Source organism: Peromyscus maniculatus, chromosome 7 (genome assembly GCF_049852395.1).
Source record: "Peromyscus maniculatus bairdii isolate BWxNUB_F1_BW_parent chromosome 7, HU_Pman_BW_mat_3.1, whole genome shotgun sequence".
NCBI classification, from domain to species: domain Eukaryota; kingdom Metazoa; phylum Chordata; class Mammalia; order Rodentia; family Cricetidae; genus Peromyscus; species Peromyscus maniculatus.
In genome coordinates this window covers 17,484,497-17,511,969 of record NC_134858.1, presented here as the reverse complement: position 1 = coordinate 17,511,969, position 27,473 = coordinate 17,484,497, and the positions used below count along the sequence as shown (strand labels likewise).

At 50.7% G+C, this 27,473-nt stretch overlaps 2 protein-coding genes across 8 annotated transcripts in view; one reads left to right on the top strand and one right to left on the bottom strand.

Moving 5' to 3' along the window:
- The first annotated feature begins 31 nt into the window (after positions 1-31).
- On the top strand, positions 32-4,646 carry Yipf2 (Yip1 domain family member 2). Of its 2 annotated transcripts, none has more exons than XM_006986983.4 (10): positions 32-162; positions 294-354; positions 627-790; positions 868-948; positions 1,772-1,859; positions 2,846-2,962; positions 3,040-3,206; positions 3,288-3,470; positions 3,556-3,686; positions 3,764-4,646. In XM_006986983.4, the coding sequence occupies exons 2-9, from the start codon at positions 324-326 to the stop codon at positions 3,667-3,669; spliced, it is 945 nt and encodes a 314-aa protein (XP_006987045.1). In that variant the 5' UTR covers positions 32-162; positions 294-323; the 3' UTR covers positions 3,670-3,686; positions 3,764-4,646. The 2 variants fall into 2 exon arrangements, with proteins under 2 accessions (XP_006987045.1, XP_042136444.1); XM_042280510.2 differs by having other exon boundaries at positions 64-154.
- Carm1 (coactivator associated arginine methyltransferase 1) overlaps positions 3,855-27,473 on the bottom strand; it is a 50,100-nt gene continuing 26,481 nt past the window's right edge. For 3 of the 6 annotated variants that reach the window (XM_076575816.1, XM_076575819.1, XM_016005509.3), the window contains exons 2-16: positions 25,155-25,280; positions 20,490-20,596; positions 19,500-19,604; positions 17,131-17,241; positions 16,012-16,189; positions 13,078-13,168; positions 12,776-12,857; positions 7,120-7,205; positions 6,831-6,920; positions 6,311-6,448; positions 6,129-6,218; positions 5,941-6,053; positions 5,754-5,831; positions 5,417-5,485; positions 3,855-5,287 (exon numbers count right to left, since the gene is read on the bottom strand). In XM_076575816.1, the coding sequence (XP_076431931.1) occupies positions 5,148-5,287; positions 5,417-5,485; positions 5,754-5,831; positions 5,941-6,053; positions 6,129-6,218; positions 6,311-6,448; positions 6,831-6,920; positions 7,120-7,205; positions 12,776-12,857; positions 13,078-13,168; positions 16,012-16,189; positions 17,131-17,241; positions 19,500-19,604; positions 20,490-20,596; positions 25,155-25,280 (1,604 nt within the window). In that variant the 3' untranslated portion in view covers positions 3,855-5,147. Of the gene's footprint in view, positions 5,486-5,753; positions 5,832-5,940; positions 6,054-6,128; positions 6,219-6,310; positions 6,449-6,830; positions 6,921-7,119; positions 7,206-12,775; positions 12,858-13,077; positions 13,169-16,011; positions 16,190-17,130; positions 17,242-19,499; positions 19,605-20,489; positions 20,597-25,154; positions 25,281-27,473 lie in introns of all 6 variants that reach the window. The other 3 variants (XM_076575817.1, XM_076575818.1, XM_076575815.1) reach the window with 3 other exon arrangements.

Here is a 27,473-nt window from a genome sequence, read left to right as displayed (position 1 = left end):
CTCCTGCGCAGGCGCAAGACACCGGAAGTAGTTTCTCAGTGACCCCCCACTTAAATACGGGCTAGCGCCGGATGTTGCCGTTGCGTGGAGGGTGGGCCCTGACGGGTGGGCTGGCCGCGCGCACGCGCACGGAGCACGGGCCACGCCAGCGCAGGTACCCAGGTGAGGAGGGCGGGGTGCACCTGCGGGCCCTGGCGTGGAGCGGGGCCCTCTCGGGTTAGGCTCCGGGCAGGACTCGCGGCGGAAGCGTCAGTCCTGAGGAGGGCTGGGGACTGATGCAGTTCTGTTCACAGAGCGCGATGCGGTGACACCGCTGAAGAATCATGGCAGCGGCTGACGAACTGGCCTTCCATGGTGAGTGGGGCCCGGAGGTGGCCTGAGCTCCTACTGTCCTAGGCTAGAACCACGGGCAGCTGGGACCCAGACCCCAGGATGAGCCTGGGGTTCATTGCGGACTCAATCCCTGCCATCACCATGGACACAGGCACAGCAGAGCCTGAGTCTGCCCAGGACCTAAGTTAGGTCTTAGGGGAGGGCAGTGAGGCCCCCCCAGCCCAGGCGGGTGAGCAGCGGGCCAAAGGGTTTTCCCGACTCCAAACACCTTTGCCCATATTGCCTCTTCGCAGAGTTTGAGGAAGCCACAAACCTCCTGGCAGAGACCCCAGATGCAGCCACTACAAGCCAGAGGGATGCGCTGACCTCCCGGGAACACGTGGCTGTGCTTGTGGGATCAGACATTGGTTATGGAGCCGACGAGGTGGAGGAAGAGGGTGACAGTGACAAGACATCGGTGAGTCTCCGGCCCCACGCCCTGCCTCTGCCCTTACCCTGGCCAAGCAGGCAGGTTCTGAGAGTCTTGTCTTGTAGCTTCTACGGGAAGAAAAGCCACAGCCAGGGTTCTGGACGTTTGACTATTATCAGGGCTTCTTTGATGTGGACACCTCCCAGGTAAGGCCTGGGGCTTGGTGGAAGGGCTTGGAGTTGCCTGGGGTTCAGCCACTCTATTTGGGGCACTGAATTTGGATAGAATGCGTGTTGTGGAAGGGCTGGAAAGCAAGAATAGGTTGCAAAGCCAGGGTCTTGGCATCTTTCCCAGTCAGGCCTCCTGTGTAGCTAGGGCCACAACCGGCACCGCTAGGCCTGAATGCAGGCCCCTCTAATGAGCTGAAGTTTGTTTGGGTTTTGGCCCGAGGTGATGGGAAGTCATGAAGACTTTAGAACAGGCGAGGAATAAGTAGACTGATATGAATGTGGAACACAGGCCACCTCTGATAAACCAGATCTACTGAGAGGGCACAGCCTGGAGATGGAGGGAGGACATCTAGAACTTAGGGACTGTCCTTACTGTGGCTGGGAGGAGAGGCTGCACGAAGTTGAGAGAGGGACTGAAGAGAGATGGCTCAGCGGTTAAGAGCACTGGCTGCTCTTCCAGAGGACCCGGGTTCAATTCCCAGCACCCACATGGCAGCTCCAACTGTCTAACTCCAGTTCCAGGGGATCCGACACCCATGGCAAAACACCAATGCACATAAAATAAAATAAAAAGAGAAGTTGAGAGAAAGGTGGCAGGACTGTAAGCCCACATTCAGAGTGGCGATATGTTCAGCAGGAGCTAGGGGCCAAGACCACAAGCCATAGAGACACCCCATGAACAGCCTGGAGCGGACAGCTGAGCTTGTTCAGTTAGGATGTAGGCAAGTTAGAAGGCTAGAGAGGTCATGCCTCTCAGAAGGCTAGGATTCTCATTCTGGACCCTGGCTTTGCTCTCCAGGTCTTGGACCGGATCAAAGGCTCGCTGCTGCCTCACCCTAGCCACAACTTTGTGCGGTACCATCTTAGAAATCGGCCTGACCTATATGGTAAATAAGGCTGTATGTTTGACTCAATGGAGTATTCATTCAACAAACATGGAACTGTGCCAGGCCCTGAGCGGGGCAGTCAGTAAGAGTAAAATTTGTGTTTAGTTAAGGGAGACCCCAAGACAGGACGCAGAAGGTTACTACCTCCTAACTTAGGGCTAACTTAGAGGAAGAGTGGTATCATTGGTTTAAGGAAGGCAGGAACGCCTCTGAGTAGGCAAGTAAGTTTTGTTGACGTTGGTGGGGAGAGGCTTAGAAGAGGACCCAGAAAGTTTCTGGGCCCCATGGTGGAAACACAGCTGAGTTGCATAGGTCACTGGAGTGTAAGGAACAGTGGGAGGTCATGGGTAGAGGGTGAGTATATTGGTCCCACATGCTGGTGAGAAGGGATCTTGGTGAAGAAATTTTAGGCTCTCCTCTGGCACTGTTGAAATTAAGGGTAGAAGCCATCAAGAGCAGGCAGGGGACAGACATTACAGTGGAGGCTGAGTGCAGAATGGTTGGTTCTAGAGCATTTCCCACAGCCAAGAGGAATAGGGAAGGCCAGGGTGGCTTTCTACCCAGTCTACCAAGAGCAAGTTGCCATCGGTACACGGGAAAAGCTGGGCAGGTATGAGGAGAAGATCAAGGGTGTAGGGCTCAGGACACCCGTGTGAAGTGTGCAGTTCAGTGCCCTGGAGCGATTTGGAAGTGGACAGCTACAAGTGGCATTCACGAAGCCTCAGGTTTGGACAAGACCCTGCCCACAGTGGAATAGTACCAGTCCTATTCTACCTACAAAGAATGTTGTCAGAGAAGAGGGAAAAGCCAAGTGCTTGAGGCACTTTGGAAGGTATGTCCAGAAAGATAGGATGAGGCCAGAGGCAGCTCCTGTCACCAGTGATCTGGAGAGTCAAATGGGGTCTGGGGTCTTACCACACTTGAAACAGGACATAGCCACCTTTCCTGGGACTGATAGACCTGGGACTCCATGTCCTCCTTTGCAGGTCCCTTCTGGATCTGTGCCACTTTGGCCTTTGTCCTGGCGGTTACTGGCAACCTCACTTTGGTGCTTGCACAGAGGCGGGACCCCTCCATCCACTACAGCCCCCAGTTCCACAAGGGTAAGCAGGTGGGTGGGCTCAGCTCCTGGCTGCTAGGGCCCCAGGGCATGCAGTGACTGCCCACATTGCATTCCTAGTGACAGTAGCAGGCATCACCATCTACTGCTACGCGTGGCTAGTGCCGCTGGCACTGTGGGGCTTCCTCCGGTGGCGCCAGGGCACAAGGGAGCGCATGGGGCTGTACACCTTCCTGGAGACTGTTTGTGTCTATGGCTACTCACTCTTTGTCTTCATCCCCACCGTGGTGAGTGTGGCTTGGCTCTGGGGACTGGCGGGCGCTGCATGGCCCACCCTGTATGGTGACCAGCCACACTTGTCACACTAGGTCCTGTGGCTTATCCCAGTGGAGTGGCTGCAGTGGCTCTTTGGAGCATTGGCCCTGGCTCTGTCAGCTGCTGGGCTGGTGTTCACCCTGTGGCCTGTCGTCCGCGAGGATACGAGGCTGGTGGCTGCAGCACTGCTGTCCGTGGTGGTACTGCTTCACGCCCTCTTGGCTCTAGGTTGTAAGGTAGGGTCCATGTGGTCCTCAGCAGGGCTGTGGGGTACGGCTTGCTGCCACCCAGCTGCACATTCACCCTCAATTCTCGCTGCAGCTGTACTTCTTCCAGCCACTGCCTCTGGAACATGTGACACCAGCACCCCAAGCCACACCTCTGTCTTCCAGTGTCCTGCTGCCCACCTCAGCCCGGTCCATGACAACCTTCTAGGAAGGCCAGGTCTACAGGTGAGGGACAGTTTCTGTTGTGGATAAGGGCTCACCTTCTTTCCCTGGGGTCACTCCTAGGAGTCTCTCTTTTCCAGGCCAAACTCAAGGGGCTATTACCTGTCCTGCCCTCCCTGTGAAGATTGGAGGATTCTTGGACCCTGGAGACAACCCTGCTACTTTGCAGGCTTTTCTTACAAAGCAAACACTTTTATTTTCTATGCAAAGGTGATCCAGAGAATTTATATAAAGGTGGGGAGGGGCAGCCGAGCAGGGAGTATTACTGATGGACAGAAGCGCCCGGTTTCCCAGACTGCCTGTGGGCCCTCTGTTTCCCTGACAGGTCAGGGGGTGGCACAGGGCAGGTCCAGCCGTTGCCAGGAGTACCTGTGGTGGGCATGGGCCCAGCCTGGGCTCTGGCCACTGAGGTGGGGACTCTAGGGCAAGGGGACAGGGGGGAAACTGCCCTTCCTTACTTGTTTGCTTTTCTTCTTTTTCTGTCTGGAGGGAGAGGCCCTACTAGGCCCCTTCCCAGGGAAGCTGTCTTGAGAGGAAGAGGTGGAGCATGGATGTGGAGTGCAGCGCACAGGCCTATGTTAGCTATCAGGAGAGGATGCCCTCCTTCCTTCTGTGACAGATCCTTGAGGTTTTCGTCTGCCCCAGTGGTCTTGGGTGACTTTCCCTCTGGGCTGCCTGTTTCAGCTTTTGGTGGAGGGGACCTTCGGGACTCAGGACAGTAGCAGGAAGCAGGGGCTAGAGGCCTTTGGACAGCTGGGTGTTTGTACATTCAAGTGTGAGGTGAACCCTTTGGTGAGAGGGGGTTACGCCCGCCCTGAAGGCTCGACAGGGCCACCCCTCACCTAGAGCCTCTGGGCCTAGGGACAGGGGCTGCTGGCTGGGCCCGGCCAGCCGGGTTTCTCAGAGGGTCTGTGGGTTGACACTGGTTCTTTTCGTAAAAAAATAAAATTAAAAAAAGCAGCATGTCACGCCCATGGTGACCATGTGGCCTGGTAGTTGAACGTGAGGTCCAGCTGGCTGTGCCGCCACCCCAGGTGAGGGGCAGGCGCAAGGACGGGTTGGGAGATGGGTGTTGCCAGGTCTTGTGGTAGCAGCTGCTGACCTCCTCCTGCCTGGTCAGGCGCAGCTGTGTGTGTGAGGTGGGGTGGGAGGGGGCTTGCCTCTTCCAGCAGATGTCAAAGCCAGGTCAGTGGAGAGGGCAGAACTGGATGAGGGCTGCCCCGACAGGATCTCATGTAAAATATGGCAGCGACACGCGCTCGGGGCCAAAGGGTGGGCTGGGGGTACTTGAGGGCAGCGACGACATCGTGTACAAAAGTGTCCAAGTTCCCATAGCAAAGAGGGCTGTGACCGGGTGTTCACGCTTCTCCAGAACAAGGGGGACAGCCACCAGCTGCACTGGGTGTGGACTTCATTTGGTTTCCTGGTGCTGTCAGTGCGCAGCGGTGTTGCGGCTGGAGGCACCTAGCTCCCGTAGTGCATGGTGTTGGTTGGGATGGACATGGGTGAGGCCATGGAGATGGCGGGGCCACCCATGGTGAACTGGTTGTTGACTGCATAGTGGGCACTGGAGCCACCGCTGCCTCCTTGGGCACCTGAGGAGCCTGTGGGGCAGGTCATGGGCACTGAGGAGCCAGCATGACCCCTAAGCCTGCCTGGCCCCCACTGGTAGCTTGAGCGTGTGCGCAGGCCAGGCGGGAGGCCCCCCGCCCACGGCCCCGCTACCCTGTTACCTTGGACAATGCCCGTGCTCATTATGGAGCCCATCCGGGAGTGGGTGTGATTGACAATCCCTGTGTTGGCTGCGCAGCGACAGGGAGGAAAGAAGGAGGAAGGGAGACGTCACCGCCCCCAGCCTGCCCACTCCACTCTTATGGTTGGTGTGGGAAGGGCAGATGGAGTGGTGACAGACCAAGGTGGAGAGGCACACAGGGCTAGAGTCCCCAGGAAGAGCAAGAGGTGACCACGACAGCGACAGTGGTGGCAGAGGACCAAGCACTGGCTATTGAACTGGCCACTGGCACATCCCAGTCCTCCCCTGCCATGCCATAGATCTTAGGAGACACTCACCTAAGGGAATCAGGTTGTTGTGACCCACACTAGAGCCGCCGGCAATAACACTGCTCAGGTCATAGGCAGTAGGCATTCCTGACCAGAAAGTGGAGTGTCAGGGGTGGAGCAAGGCAAGCTCTGGGGATGTGGGGTCTCGGCTGCCACCACGGGCCTCCAGCTGTCTGGAAATAGCATTCAGACTCACCGGCCACAGCTACCCCGCTGCTGAGATTGTAGGTGCTTCCTGTGTTCCACATATTCTCGGAGGGAGATGTGTAGTGTGAGCCAGGTGGGGGTGATGGGGTCGTGCCCGTGTACCTGTGGCAGAGATTCACCGTAGGTAGAGCTGTGGGGCTCCTGGCTCCCTCCCTCCCCCCACTAGAACCCTGCTACCTGAAAAAGGGGTTCTTCAGGTCCAGCAGGTTACTGGATTTGGAGCCCGTCTGATCTACCTGGGCCACAATACTGATGTCATAGCTCTGTCTGGGGGATAGAGAAGGTGGCTGTGAGGCAGCTGGGCTGGTGGACACCTGTGCCACTGCCCTATCCAGCCCTGGATGGGTGGCAGGGTGCACCTTTTGTTGGCAATAAGCAGACATGTCCCTGAGAGCGTGTCCCCGGCCTTGGCAAACAACGGTGACTGGAAGAGGCACCGGACCTGGTACCAGTGGGTCAGGGGCTCTGTTGGGGCTGTGGATAGCCACACGGTCATTCTGTCAAGAAGAGATGGGTGTACTTCACTGGGTGGCACCACCACTTGTGCCACTACCCACACACTTGGGTATCACCCCAAGGGCCTTCCCTGAGTGCTCCCCTGGGGTCTCAGGGCTAAGACTGGCTGGACTCCAGGCAGGCACAAGCAAGCATGTGCACAGCCAATCCGTGGCCATGGGGTCCCTACTCACCCTGACACCCACGCACTGAGACAAACACACGTAAGGGACAGGCACTCAGGGTAGCTGCTGAGGAAATGACAAGCACACGCCTCCCCCATGGCTCCCCCTGGGTTCTGGATAGGAAAAACCACCTGAGGAGTCATGACACAGCCAGGCCTGGGGCCACAGCTGCAAAGAGCCCCCGCAGTGCCATACTTACATGGAGCCAATAAAAGCAACATCGAACCAGAACGCCAAGCCATGGACCAGCCCTGAATGCAGCATGTGGAATTTGAATGGGATTTCTATCCTGCAAGGCAAAGGGCATGGGCTTGCTGGAGAAGCCCAACCTAACTGAGGAGAGCAGGAGGGGTAGCTGGGGGAACAGCAGCTGGCCGTGAGTGCCTAGGGGGTGGTGAGTACGTGGCTGTGAGGACTGCAGGGTGGGAGCATGGCGGCTGGTGGGGGCGGGCAGTGGTGGCCATGGGTGCCCAGGGGATGAAGGGTACCTGTGCAAATCGCCTTCTTTGGCTTCTAAGAAGTTCACTGTGTACTTGACAGATTTGGCCATCAGGATCCGGATATCAAATGTGTCCTGCAAGATGACAGGTGTGACCCAGCTTGTGCTGCAATGCCATGGAAGAAGGGGAAAGCCTCAATGCCTCCCCTTGTCCTCCAGGCCTGGCCATGACACTAACTTCTGCTATCTGGCTAAATCCAGCTTGCCCTTCTCAGACTTGCTAGGCATGACACCAGAGACAGCAGACTACTCCCCTCAAAATGTTTTATTAAGTTCAAAGCCAGCCTGGTCTACATAAGTGAGTTCCAAGCCAGTCAGAGCTACATAGTGAGACCCTGTCTCAAAATGAAAGCTGGGCGGTGGTGGCAAACACCTTTAATCCTAGCATTTGGGAAGCAGAGGCAAGCACATCTCTGATTGAGGCCAGCCTGGTCTACAGAGTGAGTTAATTCCAGGATAGTCAGAGCTACATAGAGAAACCTTGTTTCAAAAAAAAAATAAAAACCCAAACCCCCCAGCCCTGGCACTTAAGTTTAACCTATAGAAACACATATACAAGGACAAGTAATACAGTTAGTGGCTCATTGTTTCAATTTCTTTCTTTTTTTTTTTTAAGACAGCGTTTCTCTGTGTAACAGATCTGGCCATCCTGGAACTTGCTTTGTAGAACAGGCTGGCCTCGGACTCACAGAGATCCATCTGTCTCTGCCTCCTGAGTGCTGGGATTACAGGCCTATGCCACCACCTTAGGCTTTTTGTTTTTGTTTTTAATTTTCTTGAGACAGGGTCTCCTATCAAGACCAGGTTTGGCTGGAACTCAGAGATCCACTTGGATTAAAATCATCTGCCACCCAGCCTATATAATATTCTTAAACAAACAAACAAACAAACAAATTCAGAGTTCGTAGTGCAACAGTGAAATAGCACATGAATAACATAAAAGTCCTGGGTGCACCCAGGCCAACGAAAGAGCCTGTTTCAAGGTGAAGACACCCAAGGTTATCCACCACACGTGCCATCATGTCCTTCCATTTTGGGGGTCGTGGTGGTGTCACTGTTTAATTAAACCATGATTGGTCCAGCATAGACATCAGAGCACACAAAGAATGAAAGGGAGGCTCAAGAGGCTGGCTGGTGTGCTGGAGAGATGGCTCAGTGGTTACTCTCTTCCAGAGTACTGGAAAGAAAAAAAAAAAAAGCACTGGCTATTCTCTTCCAGAAGACCCAGGCTCGATTCCCAGCACCCACACGGCAGTCTCTATAACTCCAGTTCTCTTTTGATCTTCCTGGGCTCTCGTCCTAACAGTGGCATACAGACACTCATGCAGGCAGAACACTCATACACATAAAACGGTTCTGGGGTGAACTCATGAACTCAGTCCTCAGGTTTGCACAGCAACAAGCAATTTTCCAGCTGAGCCATCCTCCCATGCTGACTTTGTATTCCTGATCATTCTGCCTCAGTCTCCTGAGGAGTGGGGACTCCAGTGTGTACAGCATGAACTTGGCTGTGCTTTTTTTCTTTCTCATTTTTGCTGCTAAAGAGATTGAAACCTGGAGCTGGGTGGTGGCGCACACCTTTAATCCCAGCACTGCGGACACAGAGGCAGGCAGATCTCTGTTGTGAGTTCCAGGCCAGCCTGGTCTACACAGAGAAACCCTATGGGGGGGTGGGGTTTGAATCATGTGCCTCATGCACATGAGACAAGCACTCCACACTGAGCTAAGCCTTAACAACCTTAGGATGACAATATGACCGCAACCCCTATATTCCCAGCTACTCAGCAAGTGGTGGTACCTTCTCACTTGGGCCTAAGCTAAGCAACATACAGAGATCTCGAGTAGAAAACAAAAACAGGAGCCTAGCAGCTCATGCCTTTAATCCCAGCTCTCTGGGGGCAGACGCATGTGGATTTCCGAGTTTGAAGCCAGCCTTCTCTTTATATAGTGAGTTCCAAGCCAACAGGGCCACATAGTGAGACTGTTTCACAAAACAAAAAGAGAATTACCCAGCTGGTTCAGCAGGTGAAGTCACTTGCTGTGCAGGCCTGGCTATTTGAGTTCAATCCCTGGAGCCCATGTAAAAGTAGAGAGAACCAACATATATGTTGCCAAGCAACATACAAAAATTTAAAAGATGAATTCAGAGTGTGGTGGGCCACACCTTTAATCCCAGCACTAAGAAGGCAGAGACTGGAGTTTGAGGCCAGCCAGGGGTACACACAGTGAGACCCTGTGTCAAACTAACAAAAACAAAAAAAGGTGAGTTCAGCCTCAGTGGCACATGCCTGTACATTCAGCAATTGGGAGCAATTGGAAGGTTAAACCAGCCTGGGCTACAACAGTGAGTTCCAGGTCAACGTAAGTTAGTCAGACTGCTACCTAAAGAAACAGAAGAGAAAGCCAAAGAGCAAGTAAGACATTGAAGAGAAGGGAACTGAACTGGAAGACTGAGCACTTGAAAAGAGTTTCAGATTCATCTGCCAGATGTGGTGACACACCTGTAAGGCCAGTGTGCACTGTGAAGTGTGAGAGTCTCTAAAGGACAAAGAATCATCTTGCTGAAGTGACTGACTACTGTACATACAACTAGATTCCAGAGGAGAAAGAGACGGGGAGACAGAAATCTCACTAAGAGAGACGACACACTGTCTCAGAGTCTCCCAGACTAGTCAAAGAAAAAGACATTAAGGATTGGGGAGACTGAATATCTTCTACAGACCAGTAATTAATTATATTAAGTGTAAGCAGGCTAAGCACTGGAATTAAAAGATAAAACATTTCATGTTCATCAAAAGTAGAAACTCTGGGTGGTGGTGGCACACACCTTTAATCCTAGCACTTAAAGAAGCACATGGATCTGAGTTTCGAGGCCATCCTGGTCTACAGAGTGAGTTCCAGGAAAGGCGCCAAAGCTACACAGAGAAACCATCTCCAAAAACCAAAGGAAAAAAAAAAAAAGACACAACTGAAGAAAATGTCCTTGCACTATTATTGGGTAAAAACAGACTAAAACTTTAAAGCAAATGGTAATATAATGATTTCATAATGACAAAAGGACTAATCCAACAGGATGTTATAATAATTCTAGACCTATATGCACTTAATAACACACTTTCAAAATATATAGAACAAAAACTATAAGGCCGAAATAGAAAAAAATTAGGAAAAATATCCCAATCAAAATCATGAAGAGAAAAAAAAAAAACAAAAACACAGCCTAAGTATTTAGTAAATGAGGTGGGGGGAGGGGGTGTCAGGCCCAGTACACAATTTAATCCCAGCGCTTGAAAGGACCTTTGTGATTTCAAGGACAATTTGAGTTCTTCATAGTGACACCCTGTCATAAAGAAGGTAATTAGACTTTGCCTCTGCCTTCTAAAGTCTGCACTACCATACCCTGCTAACATTCATTTCTTCCAAGCATACACAAAGCATTAGCCGAGCACTGCACACTGGACTTTGAGCAAGTCTCAACTGTCCAAGGTCTGCAAATATTCAGTGCATGTTCTTTGATGACAGAGAAATGGAGATACAGTAATATACCAATTATGCTATACTTTGAGGAAAAGCTTAATAAATATGCATCTGTAAGCACACATTTCAGAATTAAGACTTTTTTCTCCCCCCCTTTCCTTTTTTTTTTTTTTTGGATTTTTTGGATAGTTTCTCTGCGTAGCTTTCGCTGTCCTGGAATTCACTCCGTAGACTGGGCTGGCCTCGAACTCACAGAAATCCACCTGCTTCTGCCTCCCAAGTGCGAAAATTAAAGATGTGCGTCACCACTGCCCTGCTTAAGACTTTTTTCTTGATTCAGGCAAAGCTCTGAGTTCCAGGCCAGGCAGTGTACATACTGAGAGCCTGTCTCAAATAAATAAAATTTAATTATTTTAAAAAAAATTTTGAGAAAGATTTACTTATTTGATGTCTTTGAAATTTTATTTCTTTTCTTTGGTTTTTTTGGGTTTTTCGAGACAGGGTTTCTCTGTGTAGCTTTGTGCCTTTCCTGGAACTTGCTTTGGAGACCAGGCTGGCCTCGCACTCACAGATGAAATTTTATTTCTATTAGACATATGTAAATGCACCTGGCACTGGATTCCCTAGAACTGGAGTTATGGGTGTAAGCCACCACGTCGGTTCTGGGAATTGAACCTGGCCCTCTGCAAGAGTTACAAGTGCTCTTAAGTGCTAAGTCATCTCTCCAGCCCCCAATTTACTAATTTTTATTTTCGATGTGTTTTCTCGTATGGAAGTATACCATGTACATGCAATGCCTGTGGAAGCCAAGAGAGCATCCGATCCCTAGAACTGGAGCTGCCACGGTCCACTGCAAGAGCCACTAGTACTCTCTACTCTTCTTTGAAAATAAACAAAACTAATTTATGGGTCTGGAGAGATGGCTCAGAGGTTAAGAGCACTGGCTGCTCTCAGAGGACTTAGGTTCAATTCCCAGCACCCACAAGGCAACTCACAACCCCTGGAACTCCAGTCCCAGGGGACCCAACACCCTCTCCTGGCGTCTGTGGGCACTGCACACATGTAGCGCACAGACATAAATGCAGGCAAAGCACCTAACCATGAAAAAAAAAAAATATTTAGTTACTTTACGTGAGTGGACTTTTTTTTTCTTCCAGACAGGGTTTCTCTGTGTAGTCCTGGCTGTCCTGGAACTCTGTAGACCAGGCTGGCCTCGAACTCACAGAGATCCACCTGCCTCTGCCTCCTGAGTGCTGGGATTAAAGGTGTGCGCCACCACTGCCCAGCTTGTGTGTGGATCTTTTATCTGGATCTAAGTTTATACACCACAGTGTCTGATGCCCCATTATGGATGGCTGCCATGTGGATGCTGGGAATTGAACCCAGGTCCTCTGGTGTCTTCTAGAAGAGTAGCCAGTACCCTTAACCACTGAGACATCTCTCCAATTTTTCTTTCCTTAATTGCATTTGTTCTCTCTGTCTCTTTCTGCCCCTCTTTCTATGTATGTTCACTTGAGTGCAGGTGCCCTCAGAGGCCCCTGGACCTGAAGTTACAGGCCACTGTGAGCCATCTGATATGGTGCTGGGAACCAAACTCAGACCCTCTGCAAGAACACTGGGTGCTTGTAACTGCTGAGTCATCTCTCCATTCCTGTTACTTTTACCTTTTACCATGTTTTTATGAGAAAGATCCCAGGCCAGCTTGGATCTCTTGATTGCCATGAATGCAGGGGTTATAGGCATGGACCATAATGCCTATTGAGATTCTTTTTTTTTTTTAAGATTTATTTATTTAATATACACTGGTGTTTTGCCTGTATATACTCATGTGTGTGAGTGTGTCAGGGTCCCTGGAACTGGGGTTACAGTTGTGAGCTGCCATGTGGGGGCTGGGAATTGAACCCGAGTCCTTTGGAAGAACAGGTAGTGCTCCTAACTGCTGAGCCAGCTCTCCAGCCCACCTCTTTAGTTCTTGATTACCGAACAATGGCTTTATGTAGTATTCAATCAAACGAGTTTCTACAGAGCCACCCTGCTGGTTGGTGCATGTGCTCTGCAGAGGGAGTGAGGGTGAGAGAAGCAGGCGTTTCTAGATTCCAGAGCTTGGGTGAGGCCTTGGTGAAGCCCTGACCTCATCAGTCCAGCAGTGCCCTGTACACACTACTCACCACCACAGGTTGCCGGAAGTACTCATCCACAGCGGCGCCTCGGAGGGCCGACAGGTCCACTCCGTGGAAGGATGGCTGGTACCTGTGGAAATCCCCAACCCCACCCTGAGGTCACCAGTAGCAAGAGAGACAGGTGGAGTCACCTGCTTTCTTTCCTAGCTGGCTCTCATCTAGCCCATGTCCTTCAGATCCTACTGAGGGGAAGAGGAAAAAGAGGAGAGGCAAGGGCCCACCTGAGGATTGGGTCCATCCCCAAGCAGGCAGGCCCCATGGCCTGGCCGGGACACCCAGGGCGCACTCACCAGAAGTTGGCTTTGGTGAACTGCTCCATGTAGAGCTGTTCATCGGTGAAGGGTGCGAGGTGGACGTCACCAATGGTGGGGAACATGTTTCCTGGGAGTGGGGGAGGGGGCAGGGAGGAGTGCTGTTGTCAGGGCAGCACATCCTGCAAGGCTGGGTAGAGCTTCCAGAGTACCCTGAGATTCCCCAATAACGGCTCAACCGACCGACCGACCTACCTACCTACCTTCCTTTCTTCCATCTGTCAATCATCCATCCATCCATCCATCCATCCATCCATCCATCCATCCATCCATCCCACAGCATGCAGCACCTTTGGTCCGTGGCCTCTAGAAATGTGTGAACTGTACCATAGCTAGAATCAAAACTGAAGTAGCTTACTGCTTTGTTTTGTGGTGCTGGGGGTGGAACTGGTGACCCTGAGTTTAACTCTCAGACATCATTTTTTTTTTTTTTTGCTTTAGTTGTTTTCAGGTGGGGGTAGGGGAGGGGTGGGGTGGGAAGAAAGGAGAATAAGCTCACATTTAACCCAGGCAGCCTTCAACTCCTGCCTAAGCCTTCACCAAGTGCTGGAATGACAGGTGTACACCATCACCCTGGCTTGTCTGTCTTTCTGCACCAGGCTCCCAGATGCCGGGATCTTAAGAGTGTGCCACCATATCCAGATTAGTCCTGAGAACAGTGGCCTTTTTCTTTCTTTCTTTTTTAATTTTTTTGTTTTTTGAGACAAAAGTTTCTCTGGGTAGCCCTGGCTGTCCTGGAACTCACTCTGTAGACCAGGCTGGCCTTAAACTTACAGAGACCCACCTGCCTCTGCCTCCCAAGTGCTGGGATTAAAGGCATATGGCACCACCTCAGAGGCTTTTTTCTTTGGTGATTTGATTTTTCAACAATGATCTACAAATTAGTTCAAAATCTCCCTATGCAGGGCTGGAGAGATGGCTCAGAGGTTAAGAGCACTGGCTGCTCTTCCAGAGGTCCTGAGTTCAGTTCTCAGCACCCACATGGTGGCTCACGACCATCTATAATAAGATCTGGTGCCCTCTTCTGGCCTGCAGGCACATATGCAGGTGGAACACTGTACATAATAAATAAATAAATCATTAAAAAAAAAAAATCTCCCTATGTACAGCCAAGGCCCTTGGATCAGTTGACTAGGGTCAGTTGTCTCCTACCAGCTTCTATGTTCATCAGCACACTTGCTCTCATCTCACTGGCCCTCCCCCATCGCAAGAAGTAAATGGGCCTGTCCTGATGTCCCAACATTAGCACTGGGAAGCAAGAAAGGGCGTACTAGAGCCTCTTGGTGTCCAGTGTGCCTGGGCCGCTCCAGACAGAGTGTTTGGGGGGGTTAAGCTACACCATTCAGTAACGACTGCCCAAATACCAGGCTTGGCATGGGACTGAAACGTAAGTAGAGGGTCCTCCTCTGAGACTCCCTGGTGGCAGGGAGAAGCAGGTACGAGGAAAGTAAAGACTGCACAGGATGAACACATGGCCTGCAGATGTGGGCCTCCCTCACAATCCACACTAGGTTAGAATGCTCAACTGTGGCCATGGGGTGATAGAGGCAAGTGGGTATCATGTAAGGAACCCATTTCTGGCTCCTTTAATCCCCAAAGGGGCTTCTGAGTGGTTGAAAACCACTGACAGGAGTCTCTAGCCTAACCCCTGCCTGGCCTCACAAAAGGGCCAGCTGTTTTCACCCCACAGGCTTAGCCACTAATAGAGCTAGAGGGGAGGGAAGGGAGACCCAGGGCAGCTGCTGGACAGCCTAGAGTCCTATTCTTACACACACGGAGAACTGTGGCCATACCCTGCCTACAGGAACTGAGCCAATCCTCCTAGGCAGAGGAGTCATGGAATCAACATTCACCAAGGCTATCAGCAGCACCTGCCTGGTTGCTAATCTCTACTTGAGGCTACTTCTAGACCAGGGTCCCTGAGCTCCCACAAATGCATATACACCTATGACACCCCCGAACTCATCAGAGAAATGGACTGCACTACTGTGCTCAGAGCAGAGTAGAGATCCCAGTACAAACTGCCACTTGGTGCAGGAACTCAACCAGAGGTATGGTATGGACAGTCAGCCAGGAACATGGACAGGAAACGAAATATATCCACAGGCCCTTATACATGTACGTACACCTACAGAGGTGTACACACACCCATATGCCTTCACACACACCATACCTTCAGTGCACATCTACCTGCCTATTTACCCTCAGATCTCACACCTTCACACACATATCTACCACCCCCATACTTTAACATGTAAACACACACATCCTTAAACACCTATAAAACATCAGACACCCCACTCCCTCAAATATGCACACATATCTACACCACCCATAGACCCTCACCATCCACACTTTCACCCAAGAACATACATCCATAAACCTGTGCATACACCTTCATGTGAACACCACACACCTGTACATCCTCATCCACACCCCTGTATATATTTCCATACATCACTACACACAGAGATTACCTGCAACCTTAGGCATGTGCTCATTCCCACCTACCTACTTCTTAGCTCTTAGGGGAGTGGGCTGGCCACATAGCCCTGGGCAAGGTTTCCAGTTTGGAGATAAACAACCCTTAGGAGACCACCAGTGACAGAACTGAGTTCAGCCCATCCCTGGACTTCCATCTCTGTCCTATTAGGGGCGGGTCAGTGGTCTACAGGGGGCTTGTCAATACCAGGTCGGGTGAATGGAACTCTTGTTTGGGGTCTGAGGATCCAGAAGCCATAGCCAGCAGGTTCGGTTAGGGTAGGAGGAAAGAAACCCCCAACTCCCTGTATGTAGATCACTGACAGACAAGAGGACAAGGGGCCACCTACAGGCTGCTGGTAGCAGTGGGCTTGCCCAGGGGCCAACTACTGTGGTTGAAAGGCCCAGTGCTCCTGAGCATGGGACACTCACCACTGGGCTTCAGGTACTTTTTGGCATGGAGGTAGCTCTCGAGCATGCGTTCATTGAAGAGCATGTAGCCCATAGGCTCTGAGATGATAATGTCCACTTGCTCAGGCAATGAGACCTCCTCTACCTTGCCAGGGATGACCACGATGCGGTCCGTCAGGTTGTTACTCTTCACCAGGACCTGTAGGAGGTGGGAGAAGGCTTCCTGTACTTGCTTGGTATAGGTCCTCCTCAACCCCATAAATGGCTCATGAATGGTCTCTGCTCATACCTCTGCTTTCCCTGTGGACATCCTAATGATGGGGAAAGAGTTCCTGTGGCCCAGCTCTCAGACACCAATGTCCCTGCTGCTCGGGGAAGTGCTCACCCCAGAGCGAGAGCCTAGTCCTGGCTGGTTGTCCTTCACACCCAGTGAGGGCCTGACAGAGGGAGGTGTGTCAAGGAACTCACATGTTACGAGAAGGAAGAGGCAGGAGAGACTGAACTCACATGGAAGCCCTGTGAAAGTGCTGCACTGAGGCTCACAGTCCCAGATCTGCAGCTAGGGAACGTCCAGGAGCTAGCTGGCAGTGCCCTGTTTGTATGAGATATAGGCTGTGGGAAGGGGAGCCAAGCTTATGAATGTATCCACACAACAGTCTGGAAGAACCTAGGGGACTCTCTTTATCTGGTAAAGGGCCTAAGTAGTAGGAAGCCAGGGATACGAGAGGAAAGCACAGTATTTACCCCTCTGTAGTTTTTTAATCCTGAACTTGAAAATTAAGTTTTCCATGAGAAAAGTGTGTGTGTGTGTGTGTGGGGGTGTGTGTGTGCAAGGATATGGTAAAACGAAATCCTGTTGTCATCTGCAGAGGATGTATGGGGCTCAGGCAGGCTAGCACTCAGGGCAGTTCAGGTACATGACTCAGAATTCCCAACAGGGAGCTGTGTCTGCCACGCTGCCCCTGAGGCAGGAGAACACACCTTGTAGATACCTGCTTAGTCACTGTGGCTTTGCTACCACAGGCCCAGTGGGCTTCCCCTCTCCTGCCTGTAACCACATGGTTCCAGAGACAAAGAACAGCAATGATGTCTCCAGGTCCCCTGGGGGCTCTCGGTGGGTACAGAGATGAGGACACTGACCTCAGCATGCTGAGCCATGGTGCTGGCCTCCACTGCGTAAATTTTCCTGGCTCCTGCTTGAGCAGCAAAAAATGACAGGATCCCAGAGCCACAGCCCACGTCGAGAACAATCTGAGAAAATGATATGTGTATGAGGCTACAGATGTGCCAACCACCACACACTATGCCCATCATAAACAACATAAACAATAGCAGAACTACTATGTGTCAACAAAAGAATTGTTTTCAGGGGGCTGGAGAGATGGTTACTCTTCCAGAGGACCCAGGCTCAATTCTTGGCACCCACATTGCAGTTCACAATGACCTGTAACTCCAGTTCCAGGAGATCTGATGCCCTCTTCTCGCCTCCCCAGGCACTGCACGCATGTGATACACAACAAATGCCCACACATAATAAAACAAAACAAAAAGCAATCTTGCACAGTGGCAAATGCCTATAAATCCCAGCAATGACAAGAAGGGGGCAAGAGTACCATGAATTCAAGGCCAGCCTAGACTACATAGTGAGACCCTATCTGAAGATTCAAACACTGCTGATCTGGGAAGAACAGAGGTGAAAACCAGAGAGGTGTTGGAGGAAAGGTCCTGGTGCCAGAAACTCATCGTCCTCGCCCACCCACCTGCCGAGAAGCTGAGAAAGAGCTAGCATAAGGCTGGAGGATGTAATTCAAGCACTTGACAAGTGAAAATAGTGAGTTCAAGGCAAGCCTGTGATACCTCAGACAACCATGTCTGTCTCAAGTCACCTCTCTCCAACATAAAAAGGATAGAGAAAGGAGAAGGGGTCGGGGGGGAGATGTGCCTTCCTTCACACTGAGATCATATATGAGGCAACACTGCATTCACCATGCCTGACCTACCAATACCTCAGCCTTGCCTGGCTGGCGGACACATGCCTATCTACCCCACAGCTGAGCCAAACCATCCAACAGAGAGCCTAGATCATAAAGAGTTGACTACCTTACACTACTGGGAAGACCAGAATGGCCCTGTCCTCCTGACCTCTGCTGTTCCAGCCTCTCAAGTGTTGGGACTCTAGGTACGCATCACCAACCTGGACTGAACAGCAGCAAAAGTATAGGAAGTGGGGGGGGGTGGTGTTGTGGGGAGGGGTGTCCAGGCATGGTGAGGCAGGCTGCCAGAGGCTAAGGGAGGAAGACTGAGCCTAAATGCAGCTTGGACAACACAGTAGGTATTGTCTTACAACACCCCCCCCACACACACACACACAAGCAAAGACACTTCAAAAGGGTCCTATCCTACCTACCCTGTGCTTGGAGGAGGGATGCTAGCTAAGGCCAAGAACATGTGGACAGGTCTTGCTGGATTTTTTCACAAGCCAATTAGCACACCATCAGTAATAGTGCCAGAAAAGCCTGGGTTCTGAGTTCAGTCTGTGGGGATGAGTGGGAGCTAGAAGCTCCAGAAAGCAGTGAGGCCTCCCCCTCTAGTATTGTTCCCAGTATCTTCATCCCATCCTTTGGAATCCTCTGATAAGCTGGCAACCATGCTTCCCTGAGCTCTATGAGCTGCTTGGGTAAACAGCTGTTGTGGGCACCCCAACTCAGAGCCATCTGTCAAAAGACCTGGGAAAGGCAGTTGGGGCTGGACCTTGATATTTAAAGTTGAGGGGTGGGGCTCTGAATCATTGGAGTCCCCAGCCTGTGGGTTCTACCCTTGTTCCTGGTAGATGAAATTAGAACTGAAAGGGATGAGAGAAGGTTCAGCTGGGGTCCACTACTACTGCAGAGCTCAATTGCTCCCCATAGAAGTCATCTGTATGACTAGGAAAGAGGAGTGCCTTCATTATTCTCAGCCCGCCCCCCATTTCCTTGAGAAAGGGACTCAAGGTATAGCCCTGGATGATTTCCAATTTAGAGATATGCCTGCCTCTGCCGCCACACCCAGCTTACTCACTGCTTTATAACACACACATGCAAACATCAACTTCCATATGGAAAGCTGTTTTATTTTTCTGCAACACTAGAATGGAAGGCAGTCTTCTTCATGCTAGGTAAGTATTCCCGATTCCATAGTTGGTGACTCTCCTGGCAACATTTCCTGAGTGCTGGCATTAGAGCTAGGTTCCATATAAAACTTAACGTTTGTTCACTACACCCCACCCAATACAGCTGAGGCAGAAAACAGTATGACCAAAGACATGTATGTTAGAAGAGGCAAAGTGTTCTCTATAGGAAATCAAAGAATGAACATAATTTTAACTAAAAGAAAATGGAGGGCTGACTCAGAACAACAACAGATAGAAAGAAAGGAGGCAGCAGACCTGGAGGCGGCAAGGGAGGCCCCTGGCCCAGCCTCTCGGGGACCAGCAGCCTCTGTTGAGGATGCTTTCCGTCCTGACGGCTCACCTTGTCCTTGAAGTCAGTGTGGTTCTGCAGGATCGCACGCTGGTAGGTGCCTGTCCGCACATAGTCCTGCATCATGTTCTGCTGCTGGGACAGGTAGCCATAAAACTGGAACAGAGACACACCAAGGGAACGTGGCACGTGGCACAACAGACTGCCACAGCCATGGCTGCCCTAAGACAGAGGGAGGGCCTGACAGCATCAACCTCCCTTGGGAGGCCATGTACCCTCCTCCAGCCTGAACCCAACCGACAAGAACCAGCTGCTTCAGAAGTGGGAGCAGGGATCTGAGGAGCAGTCCCCAAGAGGGACTCTTCCACTGTTGTCATGGCTGACAGACACAGATGCCACCTGGACCAGGAGGTCACCCAAGAAATCACAAAATTTGTCATGGCTTGGGTTCTAACATCTAGGGGCCAACTTTCCCATCTTAGGGTCCCAAAAAAGAAGAGGAATGGATGGAACAAAACCCTAGAGCTCAGAGCGCCAGGCAGGTGATGTGCGGTGTCTCTCTGTAAGACAACAGGCGATCAGGAGGCAGCGTGGCACCTGGCAGGGCCACAGGCTTGGGCATCAGGCAGACCTGCTTTCCCATCGTGGCTCTGTTGCATAAGAGCTGTGTGACTTGGAGCAAAGTCACTTAACCTCTCTGAGCCTCAGTTTTCTCATCTGTAAATGGGGACAATAACAGTTGTTGGGAAAGTCCAAGGCGGCGGGCATGGAAGACTGCTGACACAGTGCCTTACACTCACCAAGGGTTTGTGACATTGCTCTAGTTCAGTCACTACTCTAAACACCTGGGGACTTGGGCATCACAGATGAGGAAACTGAGGCCTAGCAGCAAGTGGTGAACACCTGCTGAGGCTACACAGCTAGGAAGGGACAGAGCCAGGATGAGCCCGTGTGGGCCTACTCTGTGCCACGTGACCTCCTGTGGGAAGGCAGGGAGGGTAACACCAGGGGCTGTCTGGCCCAGGATAGGTGCTAACTCACCTGGAAGTACTGCACAGCTGAGGATTCCTCTGTCCGCTCGCTAAACACAGAGCGCTCCAGTGTGTGTCCCCGGCAGGTTTTCAGGATGTTGTAGAAAGAACAGAAATCTGGAAAGGGGGAGCCAGATCACTGGGAGGCCAGTGCTATGGCCCTCTGGGAGAGTCTGAGGGCCTGGGCATTTGCTCTTCCTGTCTGCCTTTTCCAACTTGTCTACTTGGACACATGGGAACTGGTGTCTTCCTTTTCCCCAATACAATGTTCCAATTGAGAAGGAAAGGAAAAGAAGAGCCAAGCCTGCTGCTCTGACTGACAGGAGGGCATGAGTGCGGGTGCATGTGGTGAGGACAGGCTGGGCATTCCTCCCAGACAACAGCCTGCCAGTGTGGGAAGCACCTCACAGTAGCCTCTGGGGATGGCACTGGACACAAGGACAACATCTCAATGTTGAAGAGAGCAGGCGAGTCCTGTGGACCCAGAAAAGCATGTGGAGAGGGTGTCAGCACCCTTCCCTGGGACACAGTGCTATGAAGTTCTTTGAAGTGATTCACACAGAAGTCACTCAGAAGGTGGGGAGCAGAGGGGATCAGCGGCCCACCCCTAGATGAGGACCTATGAACAACTGAGAGCTGCTAGGGGAGGAGAGTTCGTTTTCTCTCAGGGTGTGTGTGTGGTCCCTGGTAGGTAGACCACGTGTCGGTGGGTGGCCTCCCCCTGAAAGCATATGGACAGCACAAATTGGACTGGGTGGATTATACATATTAAAGAAAAAATTAAAGGAGGAGGAGACAGGATGGGGCTTGAATCAGGGAGGAATTAGGGGTGAATGTGTAAAAATACATTGTATGAATGTGTGAAATTCTCAAAGAATAAAAATACATTAAGAAAAAACTTACTTTACCGAGGAACCTAGAAAAATGGCCACCAAGTTACAGACTTTAAAAAGAATAGTGTTAGAGAGCTGGCTCAATGGATACAATCCTTGCTAGACAAGTGTCAGGACTGGAGTCCAGATTTCTAGTCCAGTGATGAGGGGTGAAGATGGGATCCTTGGAGCACACTGGTTAGCCTCCCCAGTTAGCACAGCTGATGAGCTCTGGGTTCAAGTGAGAGGCCCTTTCTCAGTAAATGAGGTGAAGAGCTTCTGGTCTCCATACTCCTATGCACATGCATGCACATGCACCTTAACGCATGTGCTCCTATACACACAAACATACATTTACACACACACACACACACACACACACACACACACACACACACACACACATCACATACACAGATACATGCAAATTAACTAATACTAACTAATTAAAAGCCAGCCAGGAGGCTGGGCAGTGGTGGAGCACACCTTTAATCCCAGCACTCAGGAGGCAGAGGCAGAAAGATCTCTGTGAGTTCGAGGAGTTTATGAAGCTAGTTCCAGAACAGCCAAGGCTACACAAAGAAATCCTGTCTTGAAAAACCAAAACAAACAAAAAAATAAGTAAGTAAATAAAAAAAGCTGAATGGCCAATAGCTAGGCAGGTGGTAGGACTTCCAGGCAGAAAGAGAACTCGGGAAGAAGAAGGTGGAGTGCCAGCCCGACTCGGAGGAAGCAGCACAGGCAGTGCAGAGAGATGAGGTAACAAGCCACACGACAGAAGGTAGATTAAAATACATGGGTAATTTAAGTTTTAAGAGCCAGTGGGACAAACCTAAAGTAAGGCCGAGCTTTCATAATTAATATTAAGTCTCCATGTCACTATTTGTGAGCTGGTGGCCCAATGAAAAATCCAACTAGAACTCCCTGAGATTGAACTAACCCTAGGCCACATCACCTCTAGGATTTGTTATCCATCCATCCATCCATCCATCCATCCATCCATCCATCCATCCATCCATTCATATACATACCTATGGGTATTTTGCCTGTATGTATGTCTGTATACCTGAGGAATCCCTGAGAGGGCTTTGGATCCCCTGGGAATGGAATATCAGACAGTTGTGAGTTGCTATGTGGGCAATGGGAATTGAACTTGTGTCCTCAGGAAGAGCTCTTAACCACTGAGCCATCTCTCCAAACATCCTTCCCTAGCAATTTATTCTATGTGTATGGGTGTTTTGCCTGCATACATGTATTTGCACCACTTGCATGCCTGGTGCACACAGAAGCTAGAAGGAGGTTTCAGATCTCCTCAACTGGAGCTGCAGACAGCTGAGCTGCTGTGTGTGTGGGGAATAGAGCCAGTACTCTTACCTGCTGGGCCATCTCTGCTACCCCTGTCTCCAGACTAATAATCTAATGGGGATGGTAATTCCTGGTGGTAGTATTTCCAACGTATCTTAGCTGGGTGGTAGCACACCCCTTTAATCTCAGCACTCAGGAGGCAGATCTCTGTGAGTTCGAGGCCAGCCTGGTCTACATAGCAAGTTCCAGGACAGCCAAAGTTACATAGAGAAACCCTGTCTCCAAAAATCAACCACAACAAAACCCCAAAACCAAACTGTTTACTTCTTCTTACTGTGTATATTATGTGTTGGAAGCACATGCCATGGCATGAATGTGGAGGTCAGAGGGACTCTGTGGAGTGGGTTCTCTCCTTCCGATCTTGGTGTGGTTTCTAGAGACTGAACTCAGGTCTTCAGACCGCACAGCAGATCTTCAGTTGCTAAACCATCTCTCCAGTCCCTAACACTTCTTTTTTTAAGGATGAATTTGGGGACTAGGAAGACTGTTCAGTGGATAAAGTGCTTGCCATGTAAGCATGAAGACCTGAGTTCAGATCCCCCAAAGCCACATAAAAACCTGATGTAGTAGCATTATGTCTCTCCCTCTTAATGTAGAGATTAAAAAATCCCCAGAAACTTGTGGGTCAGCTAGCTTGAGGTGCTCAGTGGTGAACATTGAGAGATTACATCTCAAGGTAAAAGGTGATGGCAGACATAGATGGAGCTCTTCTCACCTCCACATGCAAGCCAGCACAAGCACACCTACGTTCGCGCGCGCACACACACACACACACACACACACACACACACACACACACACACACACACACGAAAATGAAAGGACCGACCACAAATCTGGACTCAGCAGACCCTCCTCCACAGGAACCCATCCCGAGATGTTCCACCCTCCCATGAGCTATGCCGCCTGTGCATGGAGAACTAGGCCACACATGAAAAGACCCTGGGTCAACAGAAAGATTTAAAAAAAAAAAAAAACCAGACAATTAGCCCAGGCTGGCCTTGAACTCCTGGTCCTCCTGCCTCCACCTCCTGAGTGCTGGGACTATAGATGGGGTAGGACTTCAAGCATGTCATACAAGGGCTCACCCACTGAGCTACATCTTAGTCCCTCAAATTTAAAACAAATTTTTTCAATTTTTTGGGGACAATGTCTCCTGTGGCCCAGGCTTCTTCTCAGACTTGCACTGATACTTCTGCCTCTCCTTTTTCCTCTGCATTAGGATCACCAAGAAGGGAAGGAGATGGGAGGGGAGGGGAAGGAGAGGAGGCCCGAGGGTGCTTGAGCAGGTGACAAGGAACAGCTCCACTAGAGGCACGGGTAACCTCCTGGGGAGACGTGCAGGGCTCTGGGAACCAGCAGCCCCTCTCCCCTGTACCAGTCACCAGACTCACCCAGGCACTCCACTGACCAAGTCCTGTCACAGGACATCCACAGGCCTGGTACTGCTTCAAAAACCCCCAAGGTCCCAGCTTTGTTCACCCGGGTTTCCACAAGCCCTCCTCAACAACCTTAGTGTCCTTAGGATGTCCAACAACAGGCCTGCTCAGAGCACCCAGGAGCTTCTTTAACGAGAGTGAAGGAAGGCTCTGCCCACCTCTAGGCCTCATCTCACCCCTCCCCTGGGATCCCAGCTCCAGCTGAGAAGGCTGGCCTCAGGCCTAACCCGACTAGCTCTCTGAGAGGCTTAGGTATGACAAGAGAGTCAGGATGGCCCTTTTGGAGGAAAGGACAAAGAATTGAGACCCAGAGGATCCACAGCAGCCACTGAGGTGCCAGGTCAGGGCATCTGTTTAACACCAAGAATACATTCTTACCGAGGACATATCTCCTCATGGGGCTGGTTTTTTTCCTTCTTCTTTTTTTGGAGCAAGGATCTTGCTATGCTGGCTGCTCAGGCTAGTTTCACACTCTTGTGCTCAAATGACCCCCATGTTCTAGCCTTCTGGGAAGCTGAGACAATGAGCATGTGCCACCATACCCCATACCTGGCTACGGCTATAACTTATACTCTGTCTTTAAGCAGGAATCCTTCCATCTGCCTCAGCCTCCTCAGCAGCTGGAACTACAAGCGCTACAAGTGTATGCCAAGGCATTCAGCATATGAAAGTGCACAGTATGTGTGCATGTGGTGGTGGTGCCTGTGTATGTGGAGGCAAGTGGTCGGGTTTGTGTGTCATTCCTTAGGAATCAATCACCTTTTTTTCTGAGGCAATCTCTAGCCTGGAACTCTGATGAGATTAAGGCTGGCTGGCCAGTGTGAACTGCAGGGATATACCTCTCTCTCTCTCCATCTGAGATTACAAGCTCATGCTGCCAAGGCTGACTTTTCATGTGGTGCTAAGGACTGACTGAGCTCAGGTCCTTACGCTTGTGTGGCAAACACTTCTATTAACTGACCCCATCTCCCAGGCTCCACCATGGAACCAAACACATACCGTGGGGTGTGGCGAACTGGATGAGGACGCTGTTGCAGCCCAGTGTGATGATGAAGGACTGCCTGCCCACACGGCTGCACTCTGTCTCTCGGGACACCGAGCACTTGAACACACACACATCTTCATCTGCAAGAGAGAGACGGATGGCTAGCATGAGCAAAGGTGCCCTGGTGACTGCCTTGCTTTACTGTGTCCCCACCCTCCCCATCCTTTGGGGGTGCCTCATAAACACTTTGAAGGGTTCTGCCTCTGTCTCAGTGAAAAAGAGATAAGGGATGACTGCACTGCAGGGATATTGCCAGGGTCCCCAGGAGATCAGTGTCTCCCAGGGGAAGACAAGCATACTCCCAGGGGAAGAAGACCTGCGCTTCCAGAGACCTCCTGTCCCTGTATGAACCGACAGGTGGGGAGAACGTAGGCATAGCCATCCTTAAGGAAGGGCAGAGAGAGTCTTAGGAAGACACAGACAACTCAAGGATAATGAAGGGGCTGGGGCTTTGGAGTCTTGGTTCTGCCAAAGGTGCATTTGTTCAGGTCCTTCTGAGTTACAAGGGTCGTCACTGGACTTTATAGCTGTCAGAATGGAAGTACCAATGACCCTTTAGGATGGCCCTTTGCTCTCAGGGGCAATGACTGTGTCCTTGGCAGTGGGAGCCACGTGCAACCTATGCTTCTGTGCCACCGACAGCTCCTCAGTAGGATACAGCAAGCCATGTGGCTTGTCCAGGCTGGTGGGGCAGCGACCCAGGGAGCTACTGTGTATGCTCAATTACATAGCCCAGCAGCCAGGAAGCACGACATGGCCATCACAACCATAGTTTCTAGTTATTTGTTCCACAAGAGTCCAGCACGCTGAAGGATGAAGCCAATATCCCCAGGAAAAGGATATACTGTCTGACTGTGCTGCTATCTCACGGCACCTGTGCAGCACTATTCCTGCTTTAAAATTTGTACATTTTATTATTGATATGTAGTGTGTGTGTGTGTGTGTGTGTGTGTGTGTGTGTGTGTGTACACACACCTGTGCATGCTGGCAAGCATGAGGTTAGAGGACATGCCTTCAGAAGTTGGTTCTTTCTTATATGGTATGCCAAAGACTCTGGGAATCAAACTCAGGTTGCCAGGCTTGGGCAATAGCACCTTCTCCCCATTGAACCATCTCCAATGCCCCCAGGAAGTACTTTTGACCTTAACTCATAAATGGATAGCAGACACCAGCGGATACACGGAGTGGACCAGCTTGCAAGACACCCTTCGAGGTCTCCTCAAATGGTCAACATTAGGTGAGAGAAACCACTGAGAACTATTCTAGAGTGAGGGATACAGAAGAGGCAGCTAGTAAGTATCCGATGGACCCAGGCCTGGATCCATTACACTAGATGGATGGTGTGAAATGAGACCCTGGCTCCATGGATCTCAAGTAGCTCAGGCTAACCTGTAACTCTATGCAGCTTAGTATGATTTTGAACTCCCACTTTCACTGCACCGGGTGCTGGGGTTGCAGGTATATACCGTGTGCCTGGTTTATGTGGTGCTGGAATAGAACCCAGGACCCTGTGTGTTGTTAGGTAAGTGATCTACCAACTGAGCTATAGTCACAGCCCCAGAACATCCTTATTCCTAGAACACAAATGCAGCAGTGAGTAAGTTCACTGGACCAATGTTGCTGCTCGCACATGGCTCGCCTAATAAGTAGCAAAACAGAAAACAGAAAAAAGGCTGGTGTAAATGTTGCTGAAGACATGTTTCCAAGCACCCTGAGTAGCCAAAGTAGGGTGAAAAAGAACAATTAGTCAGAGGAGTAATCAGTAATCAAAATAGAGTCTTTGAAAAGAACAAGATAGACCTGTAGAATAGAAACAGAACACAGAAATAAATTCTGCCATTAATGGTCAAGTGACTTCCTACAAAGGTGCCAAAGGAGAGACAGGCATCTCTAATAAGGAACACTGGAACATCTGGACAGTCACTTAGAAAACCATGCAACTAAATTCTGACCTCATACTATAACAAGAGGTAACTCAAATGAATCTGGCCCAAACAAGAGTTCATACTAGAAGACTCTTGGGTTGGTGAGAGTCTCATGACTCAGGGTAATGGCACTTGCTGCCAAGCCTGATCTCCTGAATTCAATCCCAGGGCTCCATATGGTGGAAGGAAAGAACTGACTTCCAAAAGCAGTCATTTTCTGATGTCTACATGTATGCACACACACAAATAAATTTTTTAAATGTAATTAAAAAAGCTACAGGATGAGGATGGAGAGGTGCCTTAGTGGTTAAGAGCACTGGCTGCTCTTCCAGAGGTCTTAAGTTCAAT

Bases quoted from the DNA above. Each gene is read 5' to 3' on its own strand.
- Yipf2 (XM_006986983.4), top strand. From the start codon at position 324: ATGGCAGCGGCTGACGAACTGGCCTTCCATG. The intron at 949-1,771 runs GTAAGGCCTGGG...TTTGCTCTCCAG, and splicing joins TTGATGTGGACACCTCCCAG to GTCTTGGACCGGATCAAAGG. The intron at 2,963-3,039 runs GTAAGCAGGTGG...TTGCATTCCTAG, and splicing joins CAGCCCCCAGTTCCACAAGG to TGACAGTAGCAGGCATCACC.